Raw genomic sequence first — 26,653 nt, forward strand, 5'->3', positions numbered from 1 at the left:
CGTTTATCAAACTGGATAAAACGGATTTATTCGGAAATCTTCCAGATGAGCGTTTTATGTAAGGAATGGATGTATGCATGAAAGTCCAGTAAATTCAGGAAAATAAAAACCACGTTCATATTTTACCCTCATGCTAGTTTAGGTGATCAGGGACTGAGTGAGAAAATCCTGTTAACATCATTGGCATTAATTAATAAATTAAAAAAACACACATAATAAAGAAATCAAGCCAAGACACATAAATTAAAGCTAATAACACCAACTATTCAAATATGGCGGCATATAAACAAAAAATGGGGCAGCCTCAAATGATGGAAGATTTAGATCCTGCTGTTATTATTAGCATCATTATTATTATTAATAATAATAAAATATTTTTTATTGGTGTAGAAAAGTCCATTTCTGGGTGGTTGTTTTTTTCCCCCCCAGGTTTTACGCTAATCAGTCATTGCGTACATTGTGTACTTCGACCTTTTATGGAGTTATGGGTGTGGCATTATGCAAATGAGCTGTAAATCCTGTGGAAATATAATTGAGTTTCAGATAACGTTTATTTTATTTTATTTTTTAACAGCAATAAGAGATTAGATTGCCATAACTGTGTGTAGCGGAATTTATAAATAAATAAAAAAAAATTTTAATGATATAATTTAAAATCAATTTAAAGTTAAATGCAAAAAATTTTTTACAAAAATATTAATTATTAAATAAAATTACATACTGAAAACATTAAAAAAATAAAAAAATAAAATAAAAATCTACCTCCGACATGGGGGTCCCCCAGAAATCATTGAGGAACAGGTTCTGGATCGGCGTGGAGGGCCGAAGGTCCTTGTTGTCCAAGATGGCGGAGACGTCGTCGAACACGAAGCCGCACAGCAGGCTGTTCCAGTAGCAGCCCATCACCAGCACAGCCAGCAGACACGTTTCCTTCCATGACACCACAGCCATCGTCACCGTGATGCTTCATTGAGTGCTGCAGAGGAAAAACACCATTAAAGCTGCGGCTTTAATGAAAAAGTCACACAGCAAGCTCATGCTGCAATATTTACTCACAATATCTCATCTCCATTTTATTCTCAAAATATTTATTCCTCAAAATATTAAAAAATTTTTCCTCTCAAAATTACATTTTTTACTCCTAAAAATACTGAAAATTTGTTTTCAGATTATAAAATATATTATTATATAAAATACTATAATTTTATTCTCAAAATACTCTGATTTTTTTTCCCTCAAAATATTTCTTTTCTGTATCACAATATTGCAAATTTATTCTCAAAATATTGTGAATTATATTCCTCACAGTATTTGTGACTTTATTCGTGAAATCTTTATTTAAAAACAAAAAATACAAAAAAAACGCTTGCCTAAAAAAAGTCTCATAAATCCCAGTGTTTTTTTCCCCAGCAAGTACCTTAAATATTTTACATTTATATATATATATTTATATTTAATATATATATATATATATATATATATATATATATATATATATATATATATATATATATATATATTTATATTTAATATATATATATATATATATATATATATATATATATATAGAATGCTTTCATACGATAATAAGTACATGCACTTCAGGGTGGTGTGATGCGGGACAACGTGCGGATAGTGTGTTTATTCCCATCTCACACACACAAACACATACAGTGTTCTTGGGACAAACTCCGGATCCAGCGGACCAGGATAAAGCGTGTCTTAATCCTGATATCCCAAAAAATATAAACAGCTCTGGAATAAAATAAGAGACCACTGCAAAATAATGAGTTTCTTATGTTTTTTTCTTCCAGGTTCATGTATTGGTGAGATGAACAGTTTTGTTTCATTTTTTGTGAACCGCTGACAATATTTCTCCTAAATTCAAAATATAACTATTGTTATTTAGAGTGTATGTTTAAAGGAAATGACAACACACAAAATAACCCAAGATCATGCAGTACTTGCAGAGCTTTAATAACTCAAATAAAACAAAATGCAAATAATTTGTAAACAAATTGTGTTAATGCTTTGGCTAAATAACATTAAGAAATCAGTATTTGGTGGAATGACCCGATTTGCATGCGTTTTGGATCCATGATCTCCACCAGTCTTTCACATTGCTGTTGGGGAACTTTATACCACTCTTTTTGCAAAAAAGCAAACAGCTCAGCTTTGCTTGATGGTTTGTGACCATCCATCTTCCTCTTGATTACATTCCAGAGGTTTTCAATAGGGTTCAAATCTGGAGATTGGGCAGTGCTCTCTTATTTTTTTCCCCAGAGCTGTGTGTATATGAGTGCCATTTTCCTTTTAAATAGATCTCTGAAAATCACATTTGGTTTAAAAATAAACTTATGACCAATAACAAGTGGTATTTCATCTGCAAAGTCTTTAATACCAAAGCAAGCACCTAAAGACTTTCAGAGCCGATAAAGCAACACAGAGCTTTCATGACCAAACTAGAAGAGAAGACAGAGCTGTGATATGACACTGAGCAGGGTGTACAAATAAACGGACAAAAACTCTCACACAGAGCTGTCTAAATGATATAAACTGCACTGCTGAGTGAAGTAATGATCGTTTCCCTGTTCAAACCTCTAATCCAAAAAGGATGTGTGTGTGTGTGTGTGTGGGTGTATTTAAAGGATGTTATAAACAGGGTGTTGGTAAATAATTACAATTAAAACAGGTGTGTCGGTTTAGCTGCTGAAATTGTACTGGAGATTATGGGAAATGTCAGATGAATAAAGATGTAAAGAAAATTAATAAATAAAATAAATCCCTTATTCATCAACGTCATGATGGTCATCCAGCTATATTAAAAAAGTATTTACAAATCTGTAAAATTGTTTAACCCGAGCACACACCTGTTTTAACTCAATCACCACCCAAGACAGCAAGAAGCCGAGATACAGGCTGAATCTCAAATCGCACATTAGGGCACTCCGTCAAGTTTACAAACCCTATTCATGTCCAATTGAACAAAGTGCACGTATGAAGTGCGCACAGCGTTATTTAGGACTCAGCCCACTGCTCTACCAAGCTATTGTATCGGCTAGCGCCGGTGAACATTTTATTTTAGCTTTTTTTTTTTTTTTTGGTTTAAACTTGAATCTTCTTTTTATAAAGTTCAGATTACACAGCACGCACTCACCTCGGCATGATTTTGAGAAGCGGCTCTGCGTGTATTTTATGAGTATAAGCCCGTATTTTCAGCAGACGAACACCTTTTATTTGATAACGGTAGCCCGAAAACTAGCTTGCTAGCCGTGAAGAAAAATTAGCATCCGGGTCATAGAGCGCGAGCGCCGCCATGTGCACGCGGCCTGCGCATGCGCACCGACCACCTTTCATGATTTAAATACACACGTTTGGCTTAAGGATGAACTGATTAAGCTGAACAAAATGATATTTAATACAAAATCTTATGTTATGCTTATTTTATATCGTTACATTTTATAAGATAAAAATCATATGAGATTACAGCTCTCCTTCACTCACTGCTGAACGTACAAGATTCCTGAATTCATACACTTGCATCATGTAATGATGTTTCCCCCCTTAATTTGATGTTTAAAACTGACTTATTATTATTATTATTATTATTATTATTATTATTTAAAAAACATATTACATCCGGATAATTCATCCCTTCTTGAAAAAAAGGGGAAAGCAGTTCCACAGTTTCAACTATAAAAAATCTTTCGTTTATATTTATATAAGTATATCAAATTGTATAAACCTATGGCCTAATATAAACGAAATATGCTTGTTTCTATGTAATGGGATGAATTTCTAAGACAAAACCAATACAATAAGTTGGACGGTGCCGAAGAAGAATTCGTTGGCATTTTTACGACAGTGTCGTGAAAAAAAAATACGAGGAATACGACTGTTTTCAGTGGTTGCGTAGCAACCGTAGAAGCTGGACCGTTTGAAACAGCTAGGTGGCTAACATCTGCTAAGGTTGTGTTGTTGTCTTAAATATATATATATATATATATAGTTATATATTAGTGCATTCGCTTTTATTCGAGCTTTTTTAAAAAATATATATATTTATTTAACCCGTTTGGTTTGTTCGCGAGGAAATTTCCAGCGAGAAATGTAACCATTCATGCTAACCTTCTTTTTGTTATTTAGCTAGGAGATGTAGTTAGCTGCCCCCTCCCCTTGTTTTCTTTCATTAAAAACCTTTTTACCTTTTGTCTCTGAAAGTTTTCAATGTATTTATCGCTATAATACACGGCACAGGCTCTGTGAGAGCAGATTGGGACAGCAGGATGAGTTTATGTTTAGATTTTACTGCAGGATTTTGCCCCGAAACTTTGCTGCAACACATTTTCCTGCGTTAACTTGTACATTTCACTGGCTCTGAGCTTCACGTGTGCAGCTTTCACACGCCAGAACAAGAGCAAGATGCCTCCAGCTGCAGACTGGACCTTCCTGATGAAGGTCGACCCTGACAATTTGGGAGAGGACGATGAGAAGATCTGTAATATGCTTTTCAAGGTACTGAGACCTCTGATCCATGCCCATAAATATTGGCACTGTTTCATGTCATTGAATCTATGCCGAAAGATAAAACTTGAAGTATCAGTCTGGTACAATACATGTATGAATGTAAGCAATCATCAAGAACAGACTGGTTGTGATATCCATTGTTTAGAAGAATTAAAACTACCGTATTCACCCTGACTTTCTTACTTTAAAGTAGTACACTGGATTCAAAACTATTGGCACCCTCATTATAAGTAGATAGGATGAGAAGAGTCGTCTGGAGAGAATAACAGCACTGGTGGAATCTTTTACAGCTAAGTCATAAATAACCTCCTGGCAGAGGCAACCCTGCTTATGGATGCGTAGCTGCACTGTAGCTCTTTTATTCAAACAACATGATTAAGTCTGCATTTACTTCTACAGATTCACCCAAAAGACCTAAAGGAGACTGAGCCAAAGAGAGTGATACAGCTGTTCAGAATCTCACAGGCCATACTCAAGGTACGACTCTTCCCCCGTTTTTTTCCGCTGAAGTGTCAGCTATTTCGTCTCATTCACAAAGCAGCTTCTAGGCCAGTCTAAGAGGTCTGCTTCTTCACAGCTGAAAGTAGAGGAAGTGACCTATGCCTGTGAGATTGTGGAGAAGGCCGGCGCTGACCAAGCCAGAATGGGTAGGGCAGCGTTGCTCAGAGATGAGTTTTAACTCGAGTCTGTGTCGCTGGTTTGTGAACTGATCAAAGCTGTGTTTCATTCAACAGAATCCCAGCTGCAGGAGAAGATCTCTGAGCTGGAAACGGACCTGGAGGTAATCACATGATCACAGACACTCACTCCATCCATCCATCCATCCATCCATCCATCCATCCATCCATCTATCTATCTATCTATATCTACCTATCCATCTGTCCATCCAACCCTTCTTTCCACAGTTGTTATCTATCTTTCTACCTATTTATCAATCTTTTTACCTATTTTATCTGTATTCATATCCATCCATCTATTCATTGACATATCTATCTATCTATCTATCTATCTATCTATCTATCTATCTATCTATCTATCTATCTATCTATCTATCTATCTATCTATTCATCCGTCAACATACCTATCTATCATTTGTCTGCATCACCTATTCATCCATCTATCTATCCATCCATTCACCTATTCATTTATTTACATATTCACCTATCTATCTAATAATCTTTTTATCTATCTATCTATCTATCTATCTATCTATCTATCTATCTATCTATCTATCTATCTATCTATCTATCTATCTATCTATCTATCTATCTATCTATCTATCTATTTACCTATCTGTCTGTCCATCCAACCCTTCTTTCCACTGTTATCTATCTTTCTACCTATTTATTTATCAATCTTTTTACCTATTTTATCTGTCTTCATATCCATCCATCTATTCATTGACATATCTCTCTATCTATATATCTATCTATCTGTCCGTCTGTCTATCCATCTGTTCATTCCACCTTTCTTTCCACTGTTCGAGGAGATACTCTCAGAGTTGACACTGATGTTTTGGGCCTCAAAGCTCCTCAAACACACACATCACCTCATGGCTTATGGCTCAGATTAGCATGCTAATCCCATATGGCTGTGAGCATTTGTCTTTTTTTGCACACGATGAAAATGTCACTTTCTCTGCATCTGTGACCTGCTGCACATCTGCTGTTACAGCTCAGACATGTGTAAAGGTGTGTGAGGGAAGGATTGTGTTGTAACTGAGTTTTTGTGTAATGATGATCTCGTGCAGATTGCACAGCGCTCTGCGGGGGGCAGAGACACGCGCTTCCTCCGGGATGAAATACGCCAGATGGAGAGCCAGTTGGAGCAGAAGGATAAGGAGCTGGCCCAGCTGGAGGAGGACATGGATAAAGAGAGGAAAAGCAATGAGAAGGTACGGCAGATCTGACCCATCTGATCTGTCTCACAGCTCACACAAAAAACTTTTAAGAAACAACTATACAACAGATATAAATATGGCACTATGTCTGAATTGTGTAACTGTCTGTCTCTCTGACTGCCAACCTGTCTGTCTGTTTCTCTCTCTGTCTCTCTTTTGATCTGTCTATCTATCTATCTATCTATCTATCTATCTATCTATCTATCTATCTATCTATCTATCTATCTATCTATCTATCTGTGTGATTGTCTGTCTGTCTTTGCATATGTCTGCCTTTCTGTGTATCTGTCTACCTGCCTACATGTCAACTATCTGTCTGTCTCTCTACCTGTCTGTCTGTCTAGCCAGCCATCTGTCTGACTCTCAATGTTTCTGTCTGTGTCTCTCTATCTGTTTGTCACTGTCTGTCTGTCTGTCTGTCTGTCTGTCTGTCTGTCTATCTATCTATCTATCTATCTATCTATCTATCTATCTATCTATCTATCTATCTATCTATCTATCTATCTATCTATCTATCTATCTATCTATAAAGTGTCTGCCTGCCTGCCATTATATATCTATCTGTCTGTCCTTCTTTCTGTATATCTATCTTTCTGTCTTTCTCTCTGTGTATATTGGGCTGTCTGTCTGCCTGTCTATCTGTAAGTCTCTCTATGTAGAATTTATTTAATACGCACTGAGTGTTTTTGTTTAATTGAATGTGTTCATCTGAATGCACTAGCTGTCACGGCGAGCGGAGGAGGCTGAAGACGAGAACAGGAGGCTGAAAAGAGAGGTACGTGCACACACACACACACACACACACACACACTCCTGTGCACAAGCATGTTACTGTGCTATAATGACATTTATGCTTAGTTACTGAGTGAAACATTCAGTTGTTCACACAGCGGGCTGAATCCTAATCCTAATCCTAATCCTGGATTTATTTCCTGAATCATGTTTAGTCAGGTGTTTAGGTGCTACGGTTCGTCTCGGTGGATAATCAGACCTCAGTGCTGACGTTAGAAAAGTCTTTCTCAGAAATATTTATCTACTAAAAGATTAAAATATATATATATTTGTTTTATTATCTGTGCAGGAATTCTATCTGTTTTTTGTTTTTTTTTAAATTATTGTCGATTAATAATAATAAAATCTGTAAAATCCGTTAAACCCTCCATGTTTTTTGTTTTTTTTTTCCCCCGTTTGTAATTATAACGATTTCTATGTCAGCTCACACAAGGAGCACGTCAAGTCACGCTTCAGAATCGACTCGGCAACAAAAAAACCGAAAGAATGTCCGTCTCATACCACAAGGGTTGATCTTTCCTGTGTATCGTATTCCTCACAAACCGCAGATGTCAACAAGCAACTGACACAGAATGCTTTAAAGGAAGCGACGACTGGATAAAACGTGTCACATGTCCAAAATTCCGAATGTGGCTTGAAATCTGCTTTTTATAAATGATGTTTTGAAAGCAGCTAGTGGGTGGGGTTGGGGGGGGGGATTGGGGGGAGACGAAGGAGACTGGAATTGTGTTTGTAGAATCTTACAGGATGTGTCATGTGATGTCAGGTGCTTTGCTTCTACCGCTTCATCTCCACCTTTATGTTATCTCATTAAGCTTCATCTATGTTTCTGTTTGACCACGTCTCTTTTCTTTTCGTTTGTTTTCCTGCATGTCTTTTCGTTCTCTCATCTTTTTTCCCCACTTTCTCTTTGGTCATACCTTCAAGATAAAGCAGCTTAGGAAGAAGGTAAGAAAGACCGGATTGAGATGAGACTCTCTCTCTCTCTCACACACACACACACACATGCTCAACAACATGATTCTGATTTATCTCTGTATGTTTCACCCGCAGAACGAGCAGCTCCAGCAGGATGTGGAGTTCTACAGGAAGGAGCTGGAGCAGAAGGACTCGCACCAGAGCCGTGACGAGAGGAGCGAGGCTCAGAAGAAACTCAACAAAGCCAACCAGCAGGCCGACCAGTACTGGGAGAACTGGCAGGTCAGTCAAGAGAGCAGAACGGGCCGTGCCATCCGGGTGGGAGGGGTGTACACGGTGTCTCTGCTCATCTGTGAGGTCATGTAAGAGGAAGAGGGCAGATAGCGCGAGTGTGTTACTCCTCACTGTGACGCAGCATGAGCCGGATAAGTTACGGTCACTTCACACGTCTCAGATAACATACTCCTCCTGATTTCTAACTAGAGCTGACTGGTGGTGGGGGCAGGATTTGAGCTGGTGGGGGTTGGGTCAAGATCAAATTAGGAGAAAATGGGAGGGGCAAAGCAAACATTATGATTATATAAAAGATATTTAATCTTAATACATAGATGTATAGTTGGCCTAATCATTAACATCACTGTTATATTATTATTATTATTTTATTGTTTCTATAATATAAGGAATAAAACTCTAGTTATGCAAAAAATAGTCAGCGAAGCCTATAATTTCAGCACTGTATATTTTTTCGATTTATAGTAACAGTTAATGCTGTCGAATGTACTGAAGCAAGGTCCCACTTACGTTATAGCAGCTATAAACAGTCTCTCCCTCACCAGGTTCCCTTTTTCCCCCCAGTCAGAATCCAGCCTTCAGCAGAGATCTCAGGTAAAAAGCCCGTATCTCACGTCTCTCCCTGACTCCCACAGCGCTCGGAGGACGAGAACTCGCAGCTGAAGAGCGAGCTGGAGAACTTGCAGAAGAACCTGGAGGAGTCCGTGAGAGAGATGGAGAAGATGACTGACGAGTACAACAAGATGAAGGTGGCGGTGCAGCAGGCGGACGGATTCATGGACCAGCTGAGACGAGAGAGAGACCAGGCCACACTGCAGGTCATTTATCTTTCCTCTCTTTTATTTATTTTTTTTTCTTTTATTATTACGCAGTAAATTGGAGTTTAGTCGTCTTTGGAATTTAAGACGTGTCGGGACTTCAAGGGAAAAAGGAACGTAAATCATTTCTGCTCATTGTTTTTCATTGACTGTTATTGTGTGTGTGTACGTGTGTGTGCGTACGTGTGTGTGCATGCAGGTGTCTGAATGTGTGAATGTGTATGCATATGTATGTATGTATGTATATGTGTGTGTGTTTGTGTTTGTGTATGCTTGTGTGTGTGTGTGCACACTTGTGTCTGAATCTGTCTCTTGTGTGTGTGTGTGTGTTTGTATGGATATGTGTGTGTGTGCTTGTGTGCACACTTGTGTCTGAATCTGTCTCACGTGTGTGTGTATATGTGTGTGCGTGTGTGCGTACAGGTGCGTGTGTGTGTGTGCATGCAGGTGTCTGAATGTGTGAATGTGTATACATTTGTGTGTTTCTGTGCATGTGTGCACACTTGTGTCTGAATCTGTCTCACGTGTGTGTGTATATGTGTGTGCATACAGGTGCGTGTGTGTGTGTGCATGCAGGTGTCTGAATGTGTGAATGTGTATACATTTGTGTGTTTCTGTGCATGTGTGCACACTTGTGTCTGAATCTGTCTCGTGTGTGTGTATATGTGTGCATGCAAGTGTGTATGCGTGTATATGTGTGCATGCAGGTGTCTGAATGTGTGAATGTGTATGCATCTATATGTACGTGTGTGTGCGTGCGTGCACACTTGTGTCTTGAATCTATCTCGTGTGTGTGTACACATGCATATATGTGTGCATGCAGGTGTGTGAATGTGTGTGCATTCATGTGTTTGTATACGTTTGTGCGTGTGTGACACGTGTCTGAATCTGTCTCGTGTGTGTGTGTGTCTGTGTGTGTAGGTGAGAGAGCTGACACAGCAGATTCAGGCTCGCGCCGAGGAAGACGATCCAGTGATGGCTGCAGTCAACGCTAAAGTGGAGGAGTGGAGGGTAAGTGTGTGTGTGTGTGTGTGTCAATGTAAGGCCCAATTATATTGTCAGGCAGTATTAACTTCAGATCGTCGGATACACAGACGCAGTAGTTGATTAAATCTATAACACTGAGCACACTAATCCCTGTTTTAAAAACATAATCACAGAGATCCAGCTTCAACCAGTCAAAGTAGCTTTTATGAGCTTTACTGCTATCAAGGTGTGTTTTCTATTTCACGTGTCAAAAAAGTCGAGATGGGAAACGACGTTGTTATGGTGAGGTTGCACATCACCACTTACAAATCATTATGAATGCTCTGGGTGTGTGTGTGTGTGTGAGAGGGGGATTAATATGATGGTTGCTTCAGTTCTCACATCGTTAATCATGTCACATGACCCTGCAACTTGTAATCAGGGCAAATTTCATCGCTGACGTTAATCGGTGTGAACATGATCTTTGTTCAAAGTAAGCAAGTCTGACACATGTTTCCATTTGTTTTTCTTTGTGCATGTGTGTGTGTGTGTGTGTATGAAAGTGCCAGAAGATCTCAAAGCACACATTCAGGCAAATGTACTTGTTGACAGATTAATTGTGTGAATTTTGCAAATGTGAAATTTGTGCCAAATGTGGCGTGTGTGTGTGTGTGTAGAGTGTGTTATCAGGAAAGGATGCTGAAATTCTAGAGTACCAGCAGATGATTCGGGACCTGAGAGAGAAGCTGAGAGCAGCTCAGATGGATTCGGATAAAAGCAACATCATCGCTTTGCAGCAGGTCCTCAGCGCTTCACCGTCATGTTCTGAGCCTTCGGGTTTATTATAAAACCTTGTCTTAGGAAAAGAAAATCTTCTCAGATTAGAGTTTGGGATTAAAATGACATGCTGCAGCCTGGGAAAACTCTTTACGGTCAAATTTTCAGTCAAATCTGTAATCCATACATGACATTACATTGCCATGACATCCAAGGGCTTTTATTGTATTATATATACGTTTTCTAAAATGAAGAGCAGTCTTTTCTCCACAAAAATGACCAAGACGGCCAACAATTATTAGCGCCGCCTGGAAGCTCCGCCCCTTCCCATCCCGTGCGTAGATTTTCACGCTCCGTCTCCAGAAAAAAAGCAAAATAAAAAATTTTCAGTCAATTTTTCAACCTGGTTAATTTTTTTTTTTAGGGATGTCAAAACATGTCTTTTTAGTTTTTAGGGACAAAAGAAGAATGTCCAAATAGATTGAATAGTTATACAATGGTAGTGTCAGATCTGACATTTAACGCATAATGTTCACGATGATGATTATTATAAACGAATACAAAAAGAGCGCTACTTTTCTCTGAATAAAACCTGTCACTGTGTGTTGGTGTAGTTCAGGATGGGAGTCTGTCCATCTTCTGTTGTTTGTTGTTTTTTTTTGTTTGTTTTTCTCCTCTGTTATTTCACGCTTTTTGTTCTTTGTCCTGTCTGGCCCAATACTTACGTGACGCAGATTGTTTATGAACTGTGCGCTGTGAGTACCTTTGTTTTAAACCGATCGTCTTTGTATCTGTCTTTCAATTCTCCTTTATCCCTTTCTTTTTTAATTATACACCCCGTCCTGTCCTATACTGTGGTTTTGTGTCAACATGCATTTTGCAGATCGGTTATAAGTGGGCGATGAAGAGGAATAAACTTCATGAACTGTTGTAAGAAAAGAATCAACATAAAGGTCATTGTATGATATACATGTGTGGTAGCTCAAGTGGTTAAGGCTCTGGGTCGTTGACCGGAAGATGGAGGTTCACTGATATACTGCAACCATTGGGATCTTGAGAAAGCCCCCAACCCTCCCTCCAGCTCCAGGGTCAGCCTCATTATAGCTGACCCTTGCGCTCTGACCCTAACGCCTGAGGATGGGATATGCGAAGAAAGAATTTCACTGTGCTATAATGTATATGTGATGAATAAAGACAACTTATATGAACTCTGCTTCATCACACTATCATGTTGTTGATTATTTTCCTACAACAGTTACCGTTTTATTCCTTATGTATGATGTTTGTTGTTTAGTATAAGTAATAAAATAGTTCCTTGGTTATTATAAAGCCATTTTATTTATCACTGATCTGTAAAAGGCTGTGCTTTCAATCATTTAGATATTGTAAATTTGTGTTTATGTTGTGTTGAGTGTTTTGTGTGTGTGTGTGTGTTTTGCTGTTCGAAGGCGGTGCAGGAGAGAGATCAGCAGATCAAGCTGCTGTCTGAGCGAGTGGAGCAGTACACTGGCGAAATGGAGAAGAACGCTTTGCTCATCGAGGAGCTCAAGAAGCCGCTTCTAAAAGATAAAGGTAGAAGATCATGCGGCTTTTTCCTCACCGCTGGTTACTGTTGTTTATGATTCACAGTTAAGAACAGTGTCTTAAAAAACTGGGGAACCAGGAGGAAACTCCATACAGACAATAACCTGAGTTTAGGCTCGAACCTGGAGCAGTGGAGAAGGGGGGGGTGAGAGAGAGAGATGGAATGAGTGAGTGTGAGAGAGAGAGAGAGAGAATGTGTGAGTAAGTAAGTGAGTGAGTGACAGAGAGAGAGGCGCAGAGTGACTGAGTGCCACAGAGAGAGAGAGAGAGAGACTGTGAGTGAGTGAGCGAGCGAGTGAGTGAGTGAGTGAGAGAGACTGCGTTTGAGTGAGTGCCACAGAGAGAGAGAAAGACTGAGCGAGAGAGAGAGACTGTGTGAGTGAGAGAGAGAGAGAGAGACTGTGTGAGTGAGCGAGAGAGACAGTGAGAGAGACTGTGTGTGTGAGTGAGCAAGAGAGAGAGAGACAGTGAGAGAGACTGTGTGTGTGAGTGAGTGAGTGAGTGAGTGAGAGAGAGAGAGAGACTGTGTGAGTGAGTGAGACTGTGTGTGAATGAGTGAGTGCCACAGAGAGAGAGAGAGACTGTGTGCGAGTGAGTGAGCGAGAGTGACTGTGTGTGAGTGAGTGAGCAAGAGAGACTGTGTGAGAGTGAGCGAGAGTGACTGTGTGTGAGTGAGTGAGCAAGAGAGACTGTGTGAGAGTGAGCGAGAGTGACTGTGTGTGAGTGAGTGAGTGCCACAGAGAGAGAGAGAAAGACTGTGTGCGAGTGAGTGAGCGAGAGTGACTGTGTGAGAGTGAATGAGAGAGAGAGACTGTGTGAGTGAGTGAGCGAGAGAGAGAGAGAGAGACTGTGTGAGTGAGCGAGAGAGAGAGAGACAGTGAGAGAGACTGTGTGCGAGTGAGTGAGTGAGAGAGAGAGAGAGAGAGACTGTGTGAGTGAGTGAGACTGTGTGTGAATGAGTGAGTGCCACAGAGAGAGAGACTGTGTGCGAGTGAGTGAGCGAGAGTGACTGTGTGAGAGTGAATGAGAGAGAGAGACTGTGTGAGTGAGTGAGCGAGAGAGAGAGAGAGACTGTGTGAGTGAGCGAGAGAGAGAGAGACAGTGAGAGAGACTGTGTGCGAGTGAGTGAGCGAGAGTGACTGTGTGAGAGTGAATGAGAGAGAGAGACTGTGTGAGTGAGTGAGCGAGAGAGAGAGAGAGAGAGACTGTGTGAGTGAGCGAGAGAGAGAGAGACAGTGAGAGAGACTGTGTGTGTGAGTGAGAGAGAGACAGTGAGAGAGACTGTGTGTGTGTGAGTGAGAGAGAGAGAGAGAGACAGTGAGAGAGACTGTGTGTGTGTGTGAGTGAGTGAGAGAGAGAGAGAGAGAGAGACTGTGTGTGAGTGAGTGAGCGAGAGAGACTGTGTGCGAGTGAGTGAGCGAGAGAGACTGTGTGCGAGTGAGTGAGCGAGAGAGACTGTGTGCGAGTGAGTGAGCGAGAGAGACTGTGTGCGAGTGAGTGAGAGAGAGAGACTGTGTGCGAGTGAGTGAGAGAGAGAGAGAGAGAGAGACTGTGTGCGAGTGAGTGAGCGAGAGAGACTGTGTGCGAGTGAGTGAGCGAGAGAGACTGTGTGCGAGTGAGTGAGCGAGAGAGAGAGAGAGAGAGAGACTGTGTATGAGTGAGTGAAAGAGAGAGAGAGACTGTGTGTGAGTGTGATTAGCCAGCAGTTATTATAAATATTTATGGTTTTGTTATCAGTGATGATGATACACTCTAATATCACCGTGTGGATGGTTCCTCACAGGACCGGGCTCTAGCGCACAGCAAACGAAACTGGACGAGCTGAACACCAAACTGCAGGCCGCAGAACGGAGGGCGGAGCAGGCCGAACGCACGGCCCATCTCGCCGAATCCGACGCCCACCACAAAGACCAGGAGCTGAGCGAAACCCTGAGCCGCATCCGGCTTTACGAGTCTGTGAGTCGAGCGAACTTGTAACACCTCCAACCTAAGAGCAGCTTTTTTGTTATGGTGCTGTAGCTTAAGTACCACAGACAGACAGTGTGTGACAGTGAGTGCCTCGTACTGAGGGGAAAATAGGACACTTCATAATTCATAAGATACAATTCATATCATTCGTAAATTTTTAGAATTTCGGAAAAACCTCTCCTGTGAATTTGTCAGTCAAATAACTGATTCGGTTCTAGCGTAGTAGAAATGCCTCCTGACAAAGTTACCATGGTAACAGATGCTCAGTGCTGCCAAAAATGGTTTATTTATTGATTTATTTAATAAAAAATATTCCAGGTAAAATAGCTGTACATAGCGAGGAAAAACCCAGTGGTTATAATCTCCATCAATTATATTATGATTATTGTTGCTAGCACATGATACCGCAAACCTCTAAGGAAAATGTCAGTAGCTATTACCTTCCTCAGTGTTTGGAAACAATTACATTTCTCTGTACAAAAACAGAACAAATTTCAGATTTCAAAAAGACAGATTACGTCGAAATGCCGGCGTTTTCCTTTAAGCAGGACCCTGAGAAGCAGATCTCGGCTACACGGCGTATGTGTATATGATCTGTTGCGCTAGCGCGGCCTTTCGTCCCGACGGGAACGTGCACTGTTGTGTTTCAGGGCACCGACGGGCTGGTAGCCGCCGTAGCTGAGATCAAAGAATGCAAAAACCAGGTCAGAATCCGCGATCGAGAGATAGAAGCCATGACCAAGGAAATAAACCAACTGGAGCTGAAGATCAACAACCTTCTGGACGAGAACGAGGAGCTGAGAGGGCGCCTGGGTCAGTCACATGCTGTTTATATGTACATGTTCCTTCACAGACCATATGAGTTCCACTCGCTCTTCTTTTTCTGCCTTCTCAGCATAAAGTCCCACTGATTTATAATCACTGCTTATTTTTCCTTCAGGGTTAAATCAGAAAGAAGAAGTGGATTTGACCGAGTTCAGGAGATCAAAGGTGTTGAAACAAAGGCAGTATAGAGCGGAGAACCAGGTTCTGCTGAAGGAGGTGAACTTCTACAGCCATCGTATAGATTTCGAATCCTGAGAAATCTTCTGTTGTCTAGAATTTAGGTTTTATTTTTATTGTAAATCCATGAATTCCAGCATCCAAGCAAGTTTCTTCTGCCAAGTATAAGAAAATATTTCCTCTGACCCGGTTTCTCAAAATATTTATCGGTTTTTCATCTTTAAAATGACCACCCAATGGCCACCAGGAGCAGAATTTACTTGACACCAGACCTCCATTATAACTTGAATGAATAAAGTTGTGAGGATTATTTTTTTGGAACATTTTTATGCCTCCAAAATTAATTTTAAAGTGTGGTCAAGAGTTCACAAATTTACATCCCATCAATCCAATTTGTGAATGCTCTTCTTTATGTGGGAGGGGCATAATCCCTCTCTCTGTCACAGCAGCCATTGGCATCTCTGTGAGCTCATGATTGCGGAAGAGGGCAGATAGTTTCGCCCCGAGTGTGCAATCGAAAATAATGCCAGACTTCACGTGTCTCAGACAAAAAGCCCAAGCATCGAGACTGCATCCTAGCAGAGAGCTGGCTGGTGCTTAGAAATCGATAAATGACCAAATTGGGAGAAAAATGAGGTTAAAAATGCACCAACGTGCATACTGTGTCAGTGGATGTCAGTGTGATCAAACTGTCTGTTTAAACCTTTACTATTAACTTGAGCCAACATTTTTAGCCTTTTAGTGGAAGTTCAAGCAGGATATACTTTTAAGTTGTGCCTTACCCGCTATATCTCTAATGTGTCTCAGATCGAGCGTCTCGAGGAGGAAAGGCTGGAGCTCAAGCAGCGGATTCGTGCCCTGGTGAAGGACAAAGGTAAAATGGTTTGGGGTAAAGAAGCAAAGCTGATTAGCAAAAAGCTGTTCCTTTCATCAGCAATTTGCTGATTTATTGCACAATGAAATGACATTCTTTTTATCCCTTTCTAGTTATATTTAATGTTCCTGTTATTGCTTATATTATCTCTTACATTATAGCACTGACACGGGAGAAACATCACCATGTCTACGATTGCACGGTTTTCTTTAACATGGATAACGGTTTGAAGTCTAGAATTTTTCTGAAAGCAGTGTTCATGCTGACGGTAGAGTTTTGTCTGTAGGTATCACAGTGATCAGTAGTTCACTGCTCGATGATGAAACTGTAGAGGAACCCGGCAGATCCATCAGGGAGAGATCGACCCTCAGATCAGTTGATGAGGATGAAGTCAAACGAAAAGTAGGCTTTTGAAGACAAAATAACCAAAAAAAATTAACCCTGTTCTCTTATTAATCACTTTATTACTTTTACTGAGCCACTTTTTACCTTAGTGAATCAATTAATGATTCATATTTCACCTTACTGAATCGCTATCTCCTGATCAAATCATTAAATTTCTTAATCACATTATTTCCCTCACTGATTCACTTTTTGCCTGAGTGAATCAATTTATTACTTAATTGATTCACATTCTCCCTTATCAAATCACTTTATTAACTTACTGCATCACTTTTTTTCCACGTCCAAATCACTTACTTTCCTCACTGAGTCATGTTTCACCTAACAGAATCAAGTTTTACTTTAGTGAATCATTTTACTGATTCATGTTTTCTGTTATTCTGTTGAATAATCTTTCCTTATTGAATCACTTTATTACATCACTGAGTCATTTTTTCCTTAATGACTTAATTAATTACATTATTGGATTACGTTTTCTTTCTTTTTATTTTATTCCCTTTTCCTTAGAATCATTTCTTCTTAATTTGACTCATTCATATCATTTGACTCACTCATATCTTTTTCCACAAGAATGACTTCCTGCAGAAGGAACTGATGAGCAGAGAGAAAGAGCTGGAGCTGAAGAGAGCAGAATCCATGCAGTTTAAAGCCAAACGTGAGTGTGTAGTCAGTATGTTTGAGTGTGAGTGCCCCGGTGATGGGGATTAGTCAACAAATCATTCGCTTTGCTCCGCAGTGAACGAGATGCTGAAGGAGAACAAGCAGCTGGAGCAGGGCATGAAGGAGATTTTGCAGGCCATTCAAGAGGCACAGAGCAAAGCTACTACTCAGGCAGCCATCAGTGTTCCCAGCCTGGAGAGACTCGTCAGTGTGAGTGATCTGAGCTTTCAGATATCTGAAAACAATAAAGATAAATTGATTCTGAAAGAGGAAAAAGTACTTCTGTATGAGAACATGTGTTTCTCAGGTATAAGAAGTGATTCTATGGAAAAGAGAATAGGTAAAAAATAAAAAACCTGATTCAGTAAAGTAAGAGATTCATTAAGGAAAGAGTGATTCAGTAAGGGAAAACATGAATCAATGATTCAGTAAAGTAAAACTTGATACTGTTAGGTGAAACATGACTCAGTGAGGAAAGAAAGTGATTTGGTAATAAAACAAAAGTGATGCAGTAAGTTAATAAAGTGATTTTATAAGAGAAAAAGTGAATCAATAAGGTAATAAAATGGTTCACTCAAGTAAAAAGTGATTCAGTAGGGAAATAAAGCGATTCAATAAAGAAATTAAGTGATTTGATGAGGAGAAAATGATTCAGTAAGAAAAATAAAGTGATTTGTTAAGCACAAGAAGTGATTTGTTAAGTGAAAAAAGTTGATTCTATAAGGCCAAACATGATTCAAAATGTGATTCAGTAATTTAATAAAGTGATTCATTAAGGAGGAACGTGATTCAGTAAAGTAATAAATTGACTGAAGCAAAAAATGATTCAATAAGGAAAATCATGAATCACCAAGGTAATAAAATGATTCAGTAAAAATTGACTCACTAAGTAAAATAAGTGATTCAATGAGGTGAAAGGTAATTGAATGTCCAAGGTGACGGCCCTCTGAACGCTCCGGTGTTGAGCTCCAACACAAAGTGTCTCCTAAACCGCATCCTCGAGTCTGTATGTCTTATCCCTGGAGAACTAAATTCATTTTGAAGCAGCGTGTATATAATTATGTCCAGGCGCTGGAAATGAAGCACTCCGAGGGAAAGGTCGATGTCATCGCACATCTGAGAGCACAGCTGGATCAGCTGACCGGCAGGAACGAGGAACTGAGGCAGGAGATGAAGGCAGCCAGAGAAGAGGCAGCCAGCACACAGACTCAGCTAATTAAGGCTAATGAAAAGGTTCGGCGTTACACTCTTAAACATGTTACAACCAAGCCGAACTGTGGCAACATGAGGAATAAAACACTTTGGGTCAAGGGAAATAATCATACATTGGGAAAGTGTTTTATTCCTCTTATACCAGAGCAACTTTAGAGTGATAAATCCATTTTTCTTCTCGTTTGGAAACACATCTTGCAAGGCACTAGTAAATGTTGTTTCTTTTACTGATTTCTTTTGGTCAGGTCGCACACTTTGCGAGTGAGGTTGAGGCTGTGAGGCAATCAGCAGGTACGGCGGTAGCTCCTAAACCTCTTCCTTTGTCTGAGGAAATGACACCAACCAGCACACAAGTCATCAATTCTCTTAACGAGTACCTGATCCAGCTGTTACAGGTAAACTGCACATAAAATATTCTGATCATACAGACCAGAGATCTCCAACACCTCTCAATCTTTAATTACTACACATTTTCAGGAGTATAGAAATAAAGAAGAATCGAACAAGCAGCTCGGTCTGGCTTTGGAGGAGTACAAGAGGAAATTCGCCGTCATGCGACATCAACAGGGACTGCTGTATAAAGAGTACCAAAGGTTTGTCTTGCTCATGTGGTGAATAACAAAAACAGAAGATTTGTTCTAGAGCATCTTTTGTTCTTTTGGTTGCAGTGAAAAGGAAGCCTGGAAGAAGGAGAAAGACGGTTTTGCAGAGTTAAAATCCAAAATGGAGGAGCAGAAGGAGCTGGATGCAGTGAAGATCCAAGAGTATAATGTAAGACTGACTCAGACCTGGTCTCTGTTCTGATCACTCAGAGCGGATTTATAACGCCAGGTGTGAACACAGCCTAAGACTTTGTTACAGCCTAAGTATTGTTCTTTTTGTTTCGGCGTCTGGATTCTCAGCTCTGGCTCGAGACCCTGGAGCAGGATCCGGTGGAGATCAGGAGGCAGGTGTCCGAGGCGGCCCGTAAAATGACGTTACTGCGAGTCAACGAGAGGTCTCTGACCCGCCGCTACACCACCCTGATGGAGCAGGAGCAGCACCTGAGGAAGGAGAACAACAAGCTGAAGGACGACTCTGTGCAGATGGAAGCCGCCGTTACAGAGAGAATCGGCTACCTGCAGAGGTTCAAGGTGCAACTTTGCATTGATGCTTTATTTATATATATTTAAACATTAAATCTAAAGCAAAAACCAGTTGTTTCCTGTAGAAATATGACACATATGAATGCGAGTGGAACAATAAATCAATTCATATTCTTATGAATGAATATTAATCTAGTAATATCAATTCATTCATATTCTTCAATCATGATTAGTTTTATTTGTTTTTACGCTTGTTCATATCCGTTTTTCCCATGAGGCCGGCCATTGTTTTTGCAGGAAATGGCAGCGTTTAAAATGGCGGCTCTGCAGAAAGCGCTGGACGACAGCGTCCCGTCTTCAGAGCTGGAAAAAGCGAACAAGCAGTACAACAACCTCACGATGAAATACAGAGACCTGCTCCAGAAAGACAACCACCTTGTTCAGAGAACCACCACGCTGGAACATTTGGAGGTTTTTAAGACGTTCTGTTTTTCTTGTTCTAAAAGCGGTGAGAGCTGGTTAGTGTTAATGAGAGCGGCGATGTGTGTGGTTTCAGGGTGAGAACGTCTCCCTCCGTGAGCACATCAGTGCCGTGAACAAGGAGCTCGAGATAACGAAGGAGAAGCTGCACACGCTAGAGCAGGCCTGGGAGCACGTCAACACTGCTGGTAAGCTTCCTCATGCACGCCACGTGGTATTGGTGGCTTGCATAAATAATCACCCCCTGTTTAAACATTTCCACATTTTGTAGTGTTATTTGGGAGGTTAGGTAACCCAGACACCGAAGAGTTTACTCTCAGTCCTGGTCCCAAGCCTCAGTAAAACAGGAGGGTTGTGCCAGGAAGGGTATCCGGTGTAAAACCTGCACCAAATCCAATATGCAGACCAGATGATCCGCTGTGGCGACCCCGAACAGGGAGTATCTGAAAGAACAACAACAACATTTGGGATGTTGGGTCTGCAAAATCTACATAAAATAGCCAAAAAAGCAATGCTTCACCCAGCTTTAATTGATTTAAGTGTAATCTCAGTGACATGGCTGGGAGAGCGGTCTCATAGAATGGTGCAAAAAACAAAAAACATCCAGTTGTGATTGTGGAAGTGCCACGTCGATGGCCAGAGCTGATAAGAAGGATAGAATATAGAAATGCAACCACTCTTTACAACCGTGGTGAGCAGAAAAGCATCACAGAAGATCACTCAAGATCTCACAACATCAGCAAACACTGAGGCGAACAGGCTACAAGGCTGTTCCACTCCTGCCAGCAAACAACATGGACCTGCGGCTACAGTAGGCACAGCATCATCCAAACTAGAATAAAAACTTATTCTTTTCGTCTAAGAACATAACTCAATAAAATGCATCATGAAAACTAAGTAGCAATTCCAGGACAAAAGGGTTTGAGAAACAAGGCGGCGCTGAATTAAAGTCTTTCATAGAAAAGTGTGAGAAGAACATGGGTTTTTTTTCCCAGGAGGAGAGAGCGGTATGGATAAAGCTGCGAAAGCTCTGGCAAACAGCGAGATTGTGTCCGTGTCCAAGCGCATCACCACGCTGGAGATGAAAGAGCTGAACGAGAGGCAGCGAGCCGAGCATGCTCAGAAGATGTATGAGCACATGAGGAGCTCGCTCAAACAGGTGGAGGAGCGGAACTTTGAGCTGGAGGCCAAGTTCGCTGAGGTTTGTCTGTTTCATCGAAAAATAAAAAGTATTTCTCAAAGCGTTATTATAGAGGTAAACTATGTTTGTGTGTGTGTTCAGATGGCAAAGCAGAACCTGGAGGCACAGCGGATCGAGCGTGAGCTACGAGACGAGCTGGCTGACAGCGTCAGTAAAGAAGTGAGTGATGCCGACCGGCGCCGCATCGCTGAGCTGGAGAAAAGCGAAGCCGAGCTCCGGATAGAGGTGTCTAAGTAAGTTTCCATTAATGAGCTTAAACACATGTTCCTTTACTCATTAATTAGTCATTTTGCCTCGGATGCTGAGCATGTATGACCTGTTCAGATTGCGGGAGGTTTCAGACATAGCGAAAATGCAGGTATTTGCTCTGGAAGCCAGGCAGCAGTCCCGGGAAAAGGAGGTGGAGGGTCTCAGAAGGCAGGTGCTCGACTATCAGGTGAGGTGCTTGTTCATGAAAACAGTTTGTGCACAAATATATTGAAATGATGCCATAAAAGTTTATCACCACCAGGCCCAGAGTGACGAGAAGGCCCTCATTGCCAAACTCCATCAGCACATCGTGGCTCTGCAGCTGAGCGAGACGACGGCCGTCAGCAGGCTGGAAGCCTACACCGCCCGCCTTCGCCACCTAGAGGCTCAGAGGCTGAGGGCGGAGCAGCAGCTGGACGCTCAGCAGCAGGCGCTGTGGCAGGCGAGGCAGGAGGGGCGACAACGCGCTCGACACCTCCGCCAGGCCCTGCACTCCCTGCGCAGACGCTTCTCCGGAGCACTGCCCCTCAGCCAGCAGGAGAAGTTCTCCAGCACCATGCTGCAGCTGCAGGAGGACAGGGCAAAGGCGCGGGAGGAGGCACGCCGGGCGCAGGAGGAGCGCAGCGCAACCGAGGGGAAAGCACAGCAGCTGGAGCTCCGGCTGAAGGGTCTGGAGGAGCTCACAGCCACGCTGAAGGACGTGAAAGGAGCTCAGAAGGTATGAGACTTGCTTAATGTTATCAGTGTAAGGAATTCTAATATAGCGTTCTACACAGACTCTTCTGCTCCCTGACCTGTACAGGTGATCGAGTGGCACAAGAAGCTGGAAGAGGCTCGTCTGCAGGAGTTAAGGAAGAACAGGGAACTGGTGGCTCAGCGGGAGGAGATCAGGTATCTGAAGAACATGGTGGCCGAGCAGGAGCGCTCCATCAGCAGCCTGGAGGAGGAACTGGTGCAACAAAACAACGTAAAAGATGCAGTTTGATGATCAGACAAAAAATAAATAATAATAATAATAAATGCTGGTTTTTAAAACCTGTGTGTGTGTGTGTCTTGTAGCTGTTAGAGGAACAGCAGCTCTCCTGGGATCAGAGAGAGGTTGAGTTGGAGCGACAGCTAGAAATCTACGAGAAACAGCAGGACCAAGTCATCGGATCTGCTCAGAAGGTCCTGTTGCTTCTCCACTTACATACAAGTGTTCCAGTAATTCTGAAATTATTCTGAACTTTTCAGGCACTAGCATCTACCCTAGTGGCCTTGGAGCGAACCCTGAACTTCTGTCAAAATCACTGATTGCACCTTTAAAACTGATAACACCTTGTCTAATAACCTTGTCTTCCAGGCTTGATCTGATTGGCTGCCCAGAGAGCGAGGAGGCCATTTATACTCAGTGTTAAATGATGATCATAAATGGCACTGATGGAATGAAATGCTGCCTAAAAAAATGATTGGACCTCAGTTCTAACATTGCGATGACATTTTTTTTAAACAGCAGTATTTTTTATAGCTTCAGTTACTGTCTGTTGTATCTTACCAGGAATGCTGTGTGTGTGCTTTTTGTGGTTTTAGTTTGAAGAAGTCATGGGTTCCATGCTAGACCCGAACCAGCCTTTAGCTCATCAGCTAGACCATGCGCTGAGTAAAATAAAGGAACACGTTCGCACCATTCTGGAGATTCGAGCCACCTGCAAAACTCTGGAGGAGGTAAAGCAATCAGTGGTTCAGTGAAATATTTGTGGTGTTATTGTTATTGCTAGCGCAGGTTTAATGAAGTTTAATGGCAGAAAAAATCAACCTTCTCAAACATAAGGTTAACATTCAGGATTTGCTGAATGCTCCTAAAAAGATACGATATAGTGGAAAATCAACCAGCAAGTTAACGAAATGAACGAAAGCAAGAAATAGTAAAACTCCATGAAATAAAATAAATGACTTCCAGCTCTTGTGCCGTCTGATAGCTCAAAGTTCGGTGTGAACAGTTGCACTGTGTTTCAATCTGCTTCAACAGAAGCTGAAGGAGAAGGAGGCATCGCTGTGGCAGGCCGAGCAGAACGTCCTGTCTCGGGATCGGGTCATCAACGAGCTCCGCCTCCGTCTCCCTGCCGCCGCCGACAGGGAGAAGCTCCTTGCCGACTTGAGTAAACATGATGACACGAGCAGCCAGCACGCCCTGAAGATCGCTCACCAGACCATCAGCAACCTGCAGAGTCTCCTTGACCAGAAAGAGGAGATCCTCAAGAAGTATCAGAACCTTCTGTCCAGGGCTAGACAGGTACGTAATTGCTGGCTGTGGTGGTATAAGAGGAATAAAACACTGCTGTCATAGAATAATCCAGTAACTCTGCTTCATAACACCACTCCTCATTTCTTACTTAACACATTGTTTGTAGGAAGTTTTAAAGTTAGAATAAAACCTCTAATGATTACAGCAATTCACTATAAACAGTTGCATCCTGCTGTGTGCTCACAGGAACAGGAAGAAGCAGTAAAAAAGCACGAGCAGGACGTGAGGAACCTGCACCAACAGCTGGACCTTCACACAGACTTATCCCTGGATCGCTTCAGACAGACGACTCTGGTGAGTAACAGAAATGGAAATCAAACCACTTTTATCTGGTCTAATTAATCTCAATATTAGCCGGTTTAATAAATATAGAGCTATTTAGGTTGGATTTGTTTTACAGAGGAAGGTAATTATTAAATGGAGTCTATGGTGTCAGAATGTCAAACCCGTAAGTATTTATTGAACATCCCATTCCCTGGGAAGCTTTCTGCTAGAGGTTGGTGTGCGGCTGTGATTAGTGGATTTCATTCAGCTACAATTAGTGAGATCTTCATGGAGCTCAGGGGCTTGTGCACAGGGGCATCTTCATGCTGGAGCAGGGTTTTAGCCTTTTAGTTGCAGTGAAGGAAACTGGGAGACGTTCAATACATTCAATACGTGCTTCTGGCTTTGTGGTAAAACTCTGGAGAAGGAACACATGGGTGTGATGGTCAGGAGTGCAGAAACATTTGGCCGTATAGTGTATATCTGTTCAAAACTGACATGAAAGACAAGTGCCAAAAATTTAAAAAATGCAAAAGAATACAGGCTACATACATCAGCCAGCCATAACATTATGAACACCTGCCTAATATTGTGTTGCTCCCCCTTTTGCTGCCAAAACAGCCCTGACCCGTGCTGCACTGTGTATTCTGACCCCTTTCTATCAGAACCAGCATTAACTTCTTCAGCATTTTAAGAAACAGTAGCTCGTCTGTTGGATCGGATCACACGGGCCAGCCTTCACTCCCCATGTGCATCAGTGAGCCTTGAGCCATGATCCGGTTCACCACTGTTCCTTCCTTGAACCACTTTTGACAGATACTGACCACTGCAGACCGGGAACACCCCACAAGAGCTGCAGTTTTGGAGATGTTCTGATCCAGTGGTCTAGCCATCACAATTTGGTCCTTCGTCAAACTCACTCAAATCCTTACACTTGTCCATTTTTCCTGCTTCTAACATCAACTTTGAGGACAAAATGTTGACTTGCTGCCTAATATATCCCACCCACTAACAGGTGCCATGATGAGGAGATCATCAGTCTTATTCACTTCACCTCTCACTGCTCACAATGTTTACGCCTGATCGGTGTGCATGTTAAGGTCATGAGACATAGTGGAAATGTATCAGTTTGTATTAAAATGAGGTGTACATAATAAGCATTGATTTTTATGGTATGAAGACGTGCTTATCTCTCCGATTTATACATCTGGGTTCTGTAGGAACTGATGAAGAAACCCACCCTGAATGTCCCAACCACGAAGCAGATAGAGCGTCTGGCTGAAATGGAACAGATGGTGGCGGAGCAGGACACGTCTCTGTCATCGCTAACAAACAAGCTGAAGGTGCTGAGTGCTGAGCTGGAGAGACAGAGACACATCACAGCATCTCAGGCCAAAGAGCACGCAGCTCAAACGGCCAAGTAAGAATGAAGAATTACATGCTCACATGTTTGTTTAGTGCTCTAAATATTCCTATATAGCTGTGAGTGAGAGAGAGACTTATGAGAAATATGATGGACTGGTTTTATGTAGAGGGTTTAGGTCAGCCGACCGGAGCAAACTTCTCCCAAAAGACCAAAAAAGAAAAGGAATCGTGCCCTTCCTGCTCATAAACAAATGTTGCCTTTGTCATGCGATCTTCATACTCACATGGTTAGTGAATAGAGCATAAAAAAGAATTTCCCACGGGATCACAGTCTCGAGTCTCAGATGAACCAGATGTTCTGGGAGACAAAAAAAGAATACCACAGCTACTCTTTGCATTTTCGTGTTGAATTAGAACGGTTCAAGCCGAAAAATCTATTCAAATTCGGTGTCAATAATTCAATAATTTTCGTCTATAATCAGTAGCTGAGTTCATTGCTCCGTTTTGCCCTCGAGCGGATCAGTTCAATTCCCATCTGACTTTAATTTAAATCCATGAGCCAGGTTTGAGTGTTTCAGACCCTTCCCGTGCCTCGTCTGTGATATATCCATGTTGATGTGGTATGACTGCAGCTTTGAGGGTTTATACGATTTGGATTTGAGGAGAAGTGACTTTAAAGTCAGAAAATCTGGCATCATGTCAGACATCCTGCTGATTTCCTCCTTGCTATGTTTTCAGGCTGGAAGAAAGGCATGCATCCCAGATAAAGGTCATGTCTAAGGAATCAGAGGAGCTGAGATCCCAGCTGTCGCAGATGGAGAAAGAGCTGCAGTGCCTCAGCACCGAGCTGGAGGCCCAGAAAGAGGCCAACGTCCGCTCGCCGAGCAACACCATGAAGAACCTGGTCGAGCGTCTGAAGGCCCAGCTGGCCCTCAAAGAGAAGCAGCTAAAGGTGACAGAATGAACTGATCCGGAAAAAGCGTTCGTTTCCTCTCCTGAGAAAAGCTCGTGCTACTGTTATGTTTTTAAGTTTA

At 41.7% G+C, this 26,653-nt stretch overlaps 2 protein-coding genes across 3 annotated transcripts in view; one reads left to right on the forward strand and one right to left on the reverse strand.

The window, feature by feature from the left end:
* tmtc3 (transmembrane O-mannosyltransferase targeting cadherins 3) overlaps positions 1-3,295 on the reverse strand; it is a 42,549-nt gene extending 39,254 nt beyond the window's left edge. The window contains exons 1-2 of the mRNA XM_058397789.1: positions 3,158-3,295; positions 763-976 (exon numbers count right to left, since the gene is read on the reverse strand). Of these exons, the coding sequence (XP_058253772.1) occupies positions 763-951 (189 nt within the window). The 5' untranslated portion in view covers positions 952-976; positions 3,158-3,295. The remainder of the gene's footprint in view (positions 1-762; positions 977-3,157) is intronic.
* Positions 3,296-3,913: 618 nt separating this feature from the next.
* The window catches only part of cep290 (centrosomal protein 290), a 31,343-nt gene continuing 8,603 nt past the window's right edge, over positions 3,914-26,653 (forward strand). Inside the window, exons 1-37 of one of the 2 annotated variants that reach the window (XM_058397787.1) lie at positions 3,914-4,515; positions 4,927-5,004; positions 5,105-5,174; positions 5,262-5,308; positions 6,278-6,421; positions 7,149-7,202; positions 8,147-8,167; positions 8,273-8,419; positions 9,064-9,246; positions 10,168-10,257; positions 10,890-11,012; positions 12,438-12,561; positions 14,357-14,529; positions 15,192-15,354; positions 15,482-15,582; positions 16,351-16,417; positions 16,704-16,819; positions 17,390-17,474; positions 17,556-17,689; positions 18,548-18,712; positions 18,937-19,086; positions 19,169-19,284; positions 19,360-19,462; positions 19,594-19,824; positions 20,074-20,247; positions 20,333-20,444; positions 21,252-21,457; positions 21,539-21,690; positions 21,782-21,893; positions 21,969-22,424; positions 22,509-22,673; positions 22,766-22,873; positions 23,276-23,410; positions 23,715-23,978; positions 24,177-24,284; positions 25,475-25,674; positions 26,358-26,571. In XM_058397787.1, coding sequence (XP_058253770.1) covers positions 4,423-4,515; positions 4,927-5,004; positions 5,105-5,174; positions 5,262-5,308; positions 6,278-6,421; positions 7,149-7,202; positions 8,147-8,167; positions 8,273-8,419; positions 9,064-9,246; positions 10,168-10,257; positions 10,890-11,012; positions 12,438-12,561; positions 14,357-14,529; positions 15,192-15,354; positions 15,482-15,582; positions 16,351-16,417; positions 16,704-16,819; positions 17,390-17,474; positions 17,556-17,689; positions 18,548-18,712; positions 18,937-19,086; positions 19,169-19,284; positions 19,360-19,462; positions 19,594-19,824; positions 20,074-20,247; positions 20,333-20,444; positions 21,252-21,457; positions 21,539-21,690; positions 21,782-21,893; positions 21,969-22,424; positions 22,509-22,673; positions 22,766-22,873; positions 23,276-23,410; positions 23,715-23,978; positions 24,177-24,284; positions 25,475-25,674; positions 26,358-26,571 — 5,184 coding nt within the window. In that variant the 5' untranslated portion in view covers positions 3,914-4,422. The remainder of the gene's footprint in view (positions 4,516-4,926; positions 5,005-5,104; positions 5,175-5,261; positions 5,309-6,277; positions 6,422-7,148; positions 7,203-8,146; positions 8,168-8,272; positions 8,420-9,063; positions 9,247-10,167; positions 10,258-10,889; positions 11,013-12,437; positions 12,562-14,356; positions 14,530-15,191; positions 15,355-15,481; positions 15,583-16,350; positions 16,418-16,703; positions 16,820-17,389; positions 17,475-17,555; positions 17,690-18,547; positions 18,713-18,936; positions 19,087-19,168; positions 19,285-19,359; positions 19,463-19,593; positions 19,825-20,073; positions 20,248-20,332; positions 20,445-21,251; positions 21,458-21,538; positions 21,691-21,781; positions 21,894-21,968; positions 22,425-22,508; positions 22,674-22,765; positions 22,874-23,275; positions 23,411-23,714; positions 23,979-24,176; positions 24,285-25,474; positions 25,675-26,357; positions 26,572-26,653) is intronic. The other variant, XM_058397788.1, reaches the window with a different exon arrangement.

Source organism: Hemibagrus wyckioides, linkage group LG08 (assembly GCF_019097595.1).
Source record: "Hemibagrus wyckioides isolate EC202008001 linkage group LG08, SWU_Hwy_1.0, whole genome shotgun sequence".
Classification (NCBI taxonomy): domain Eukaryota; kingdom Metazoa; phylum Chordata; class Actinopteri; order Siluriformes; family Bagridae; genus Hemibagrus; species Hemibagrus wyckioides.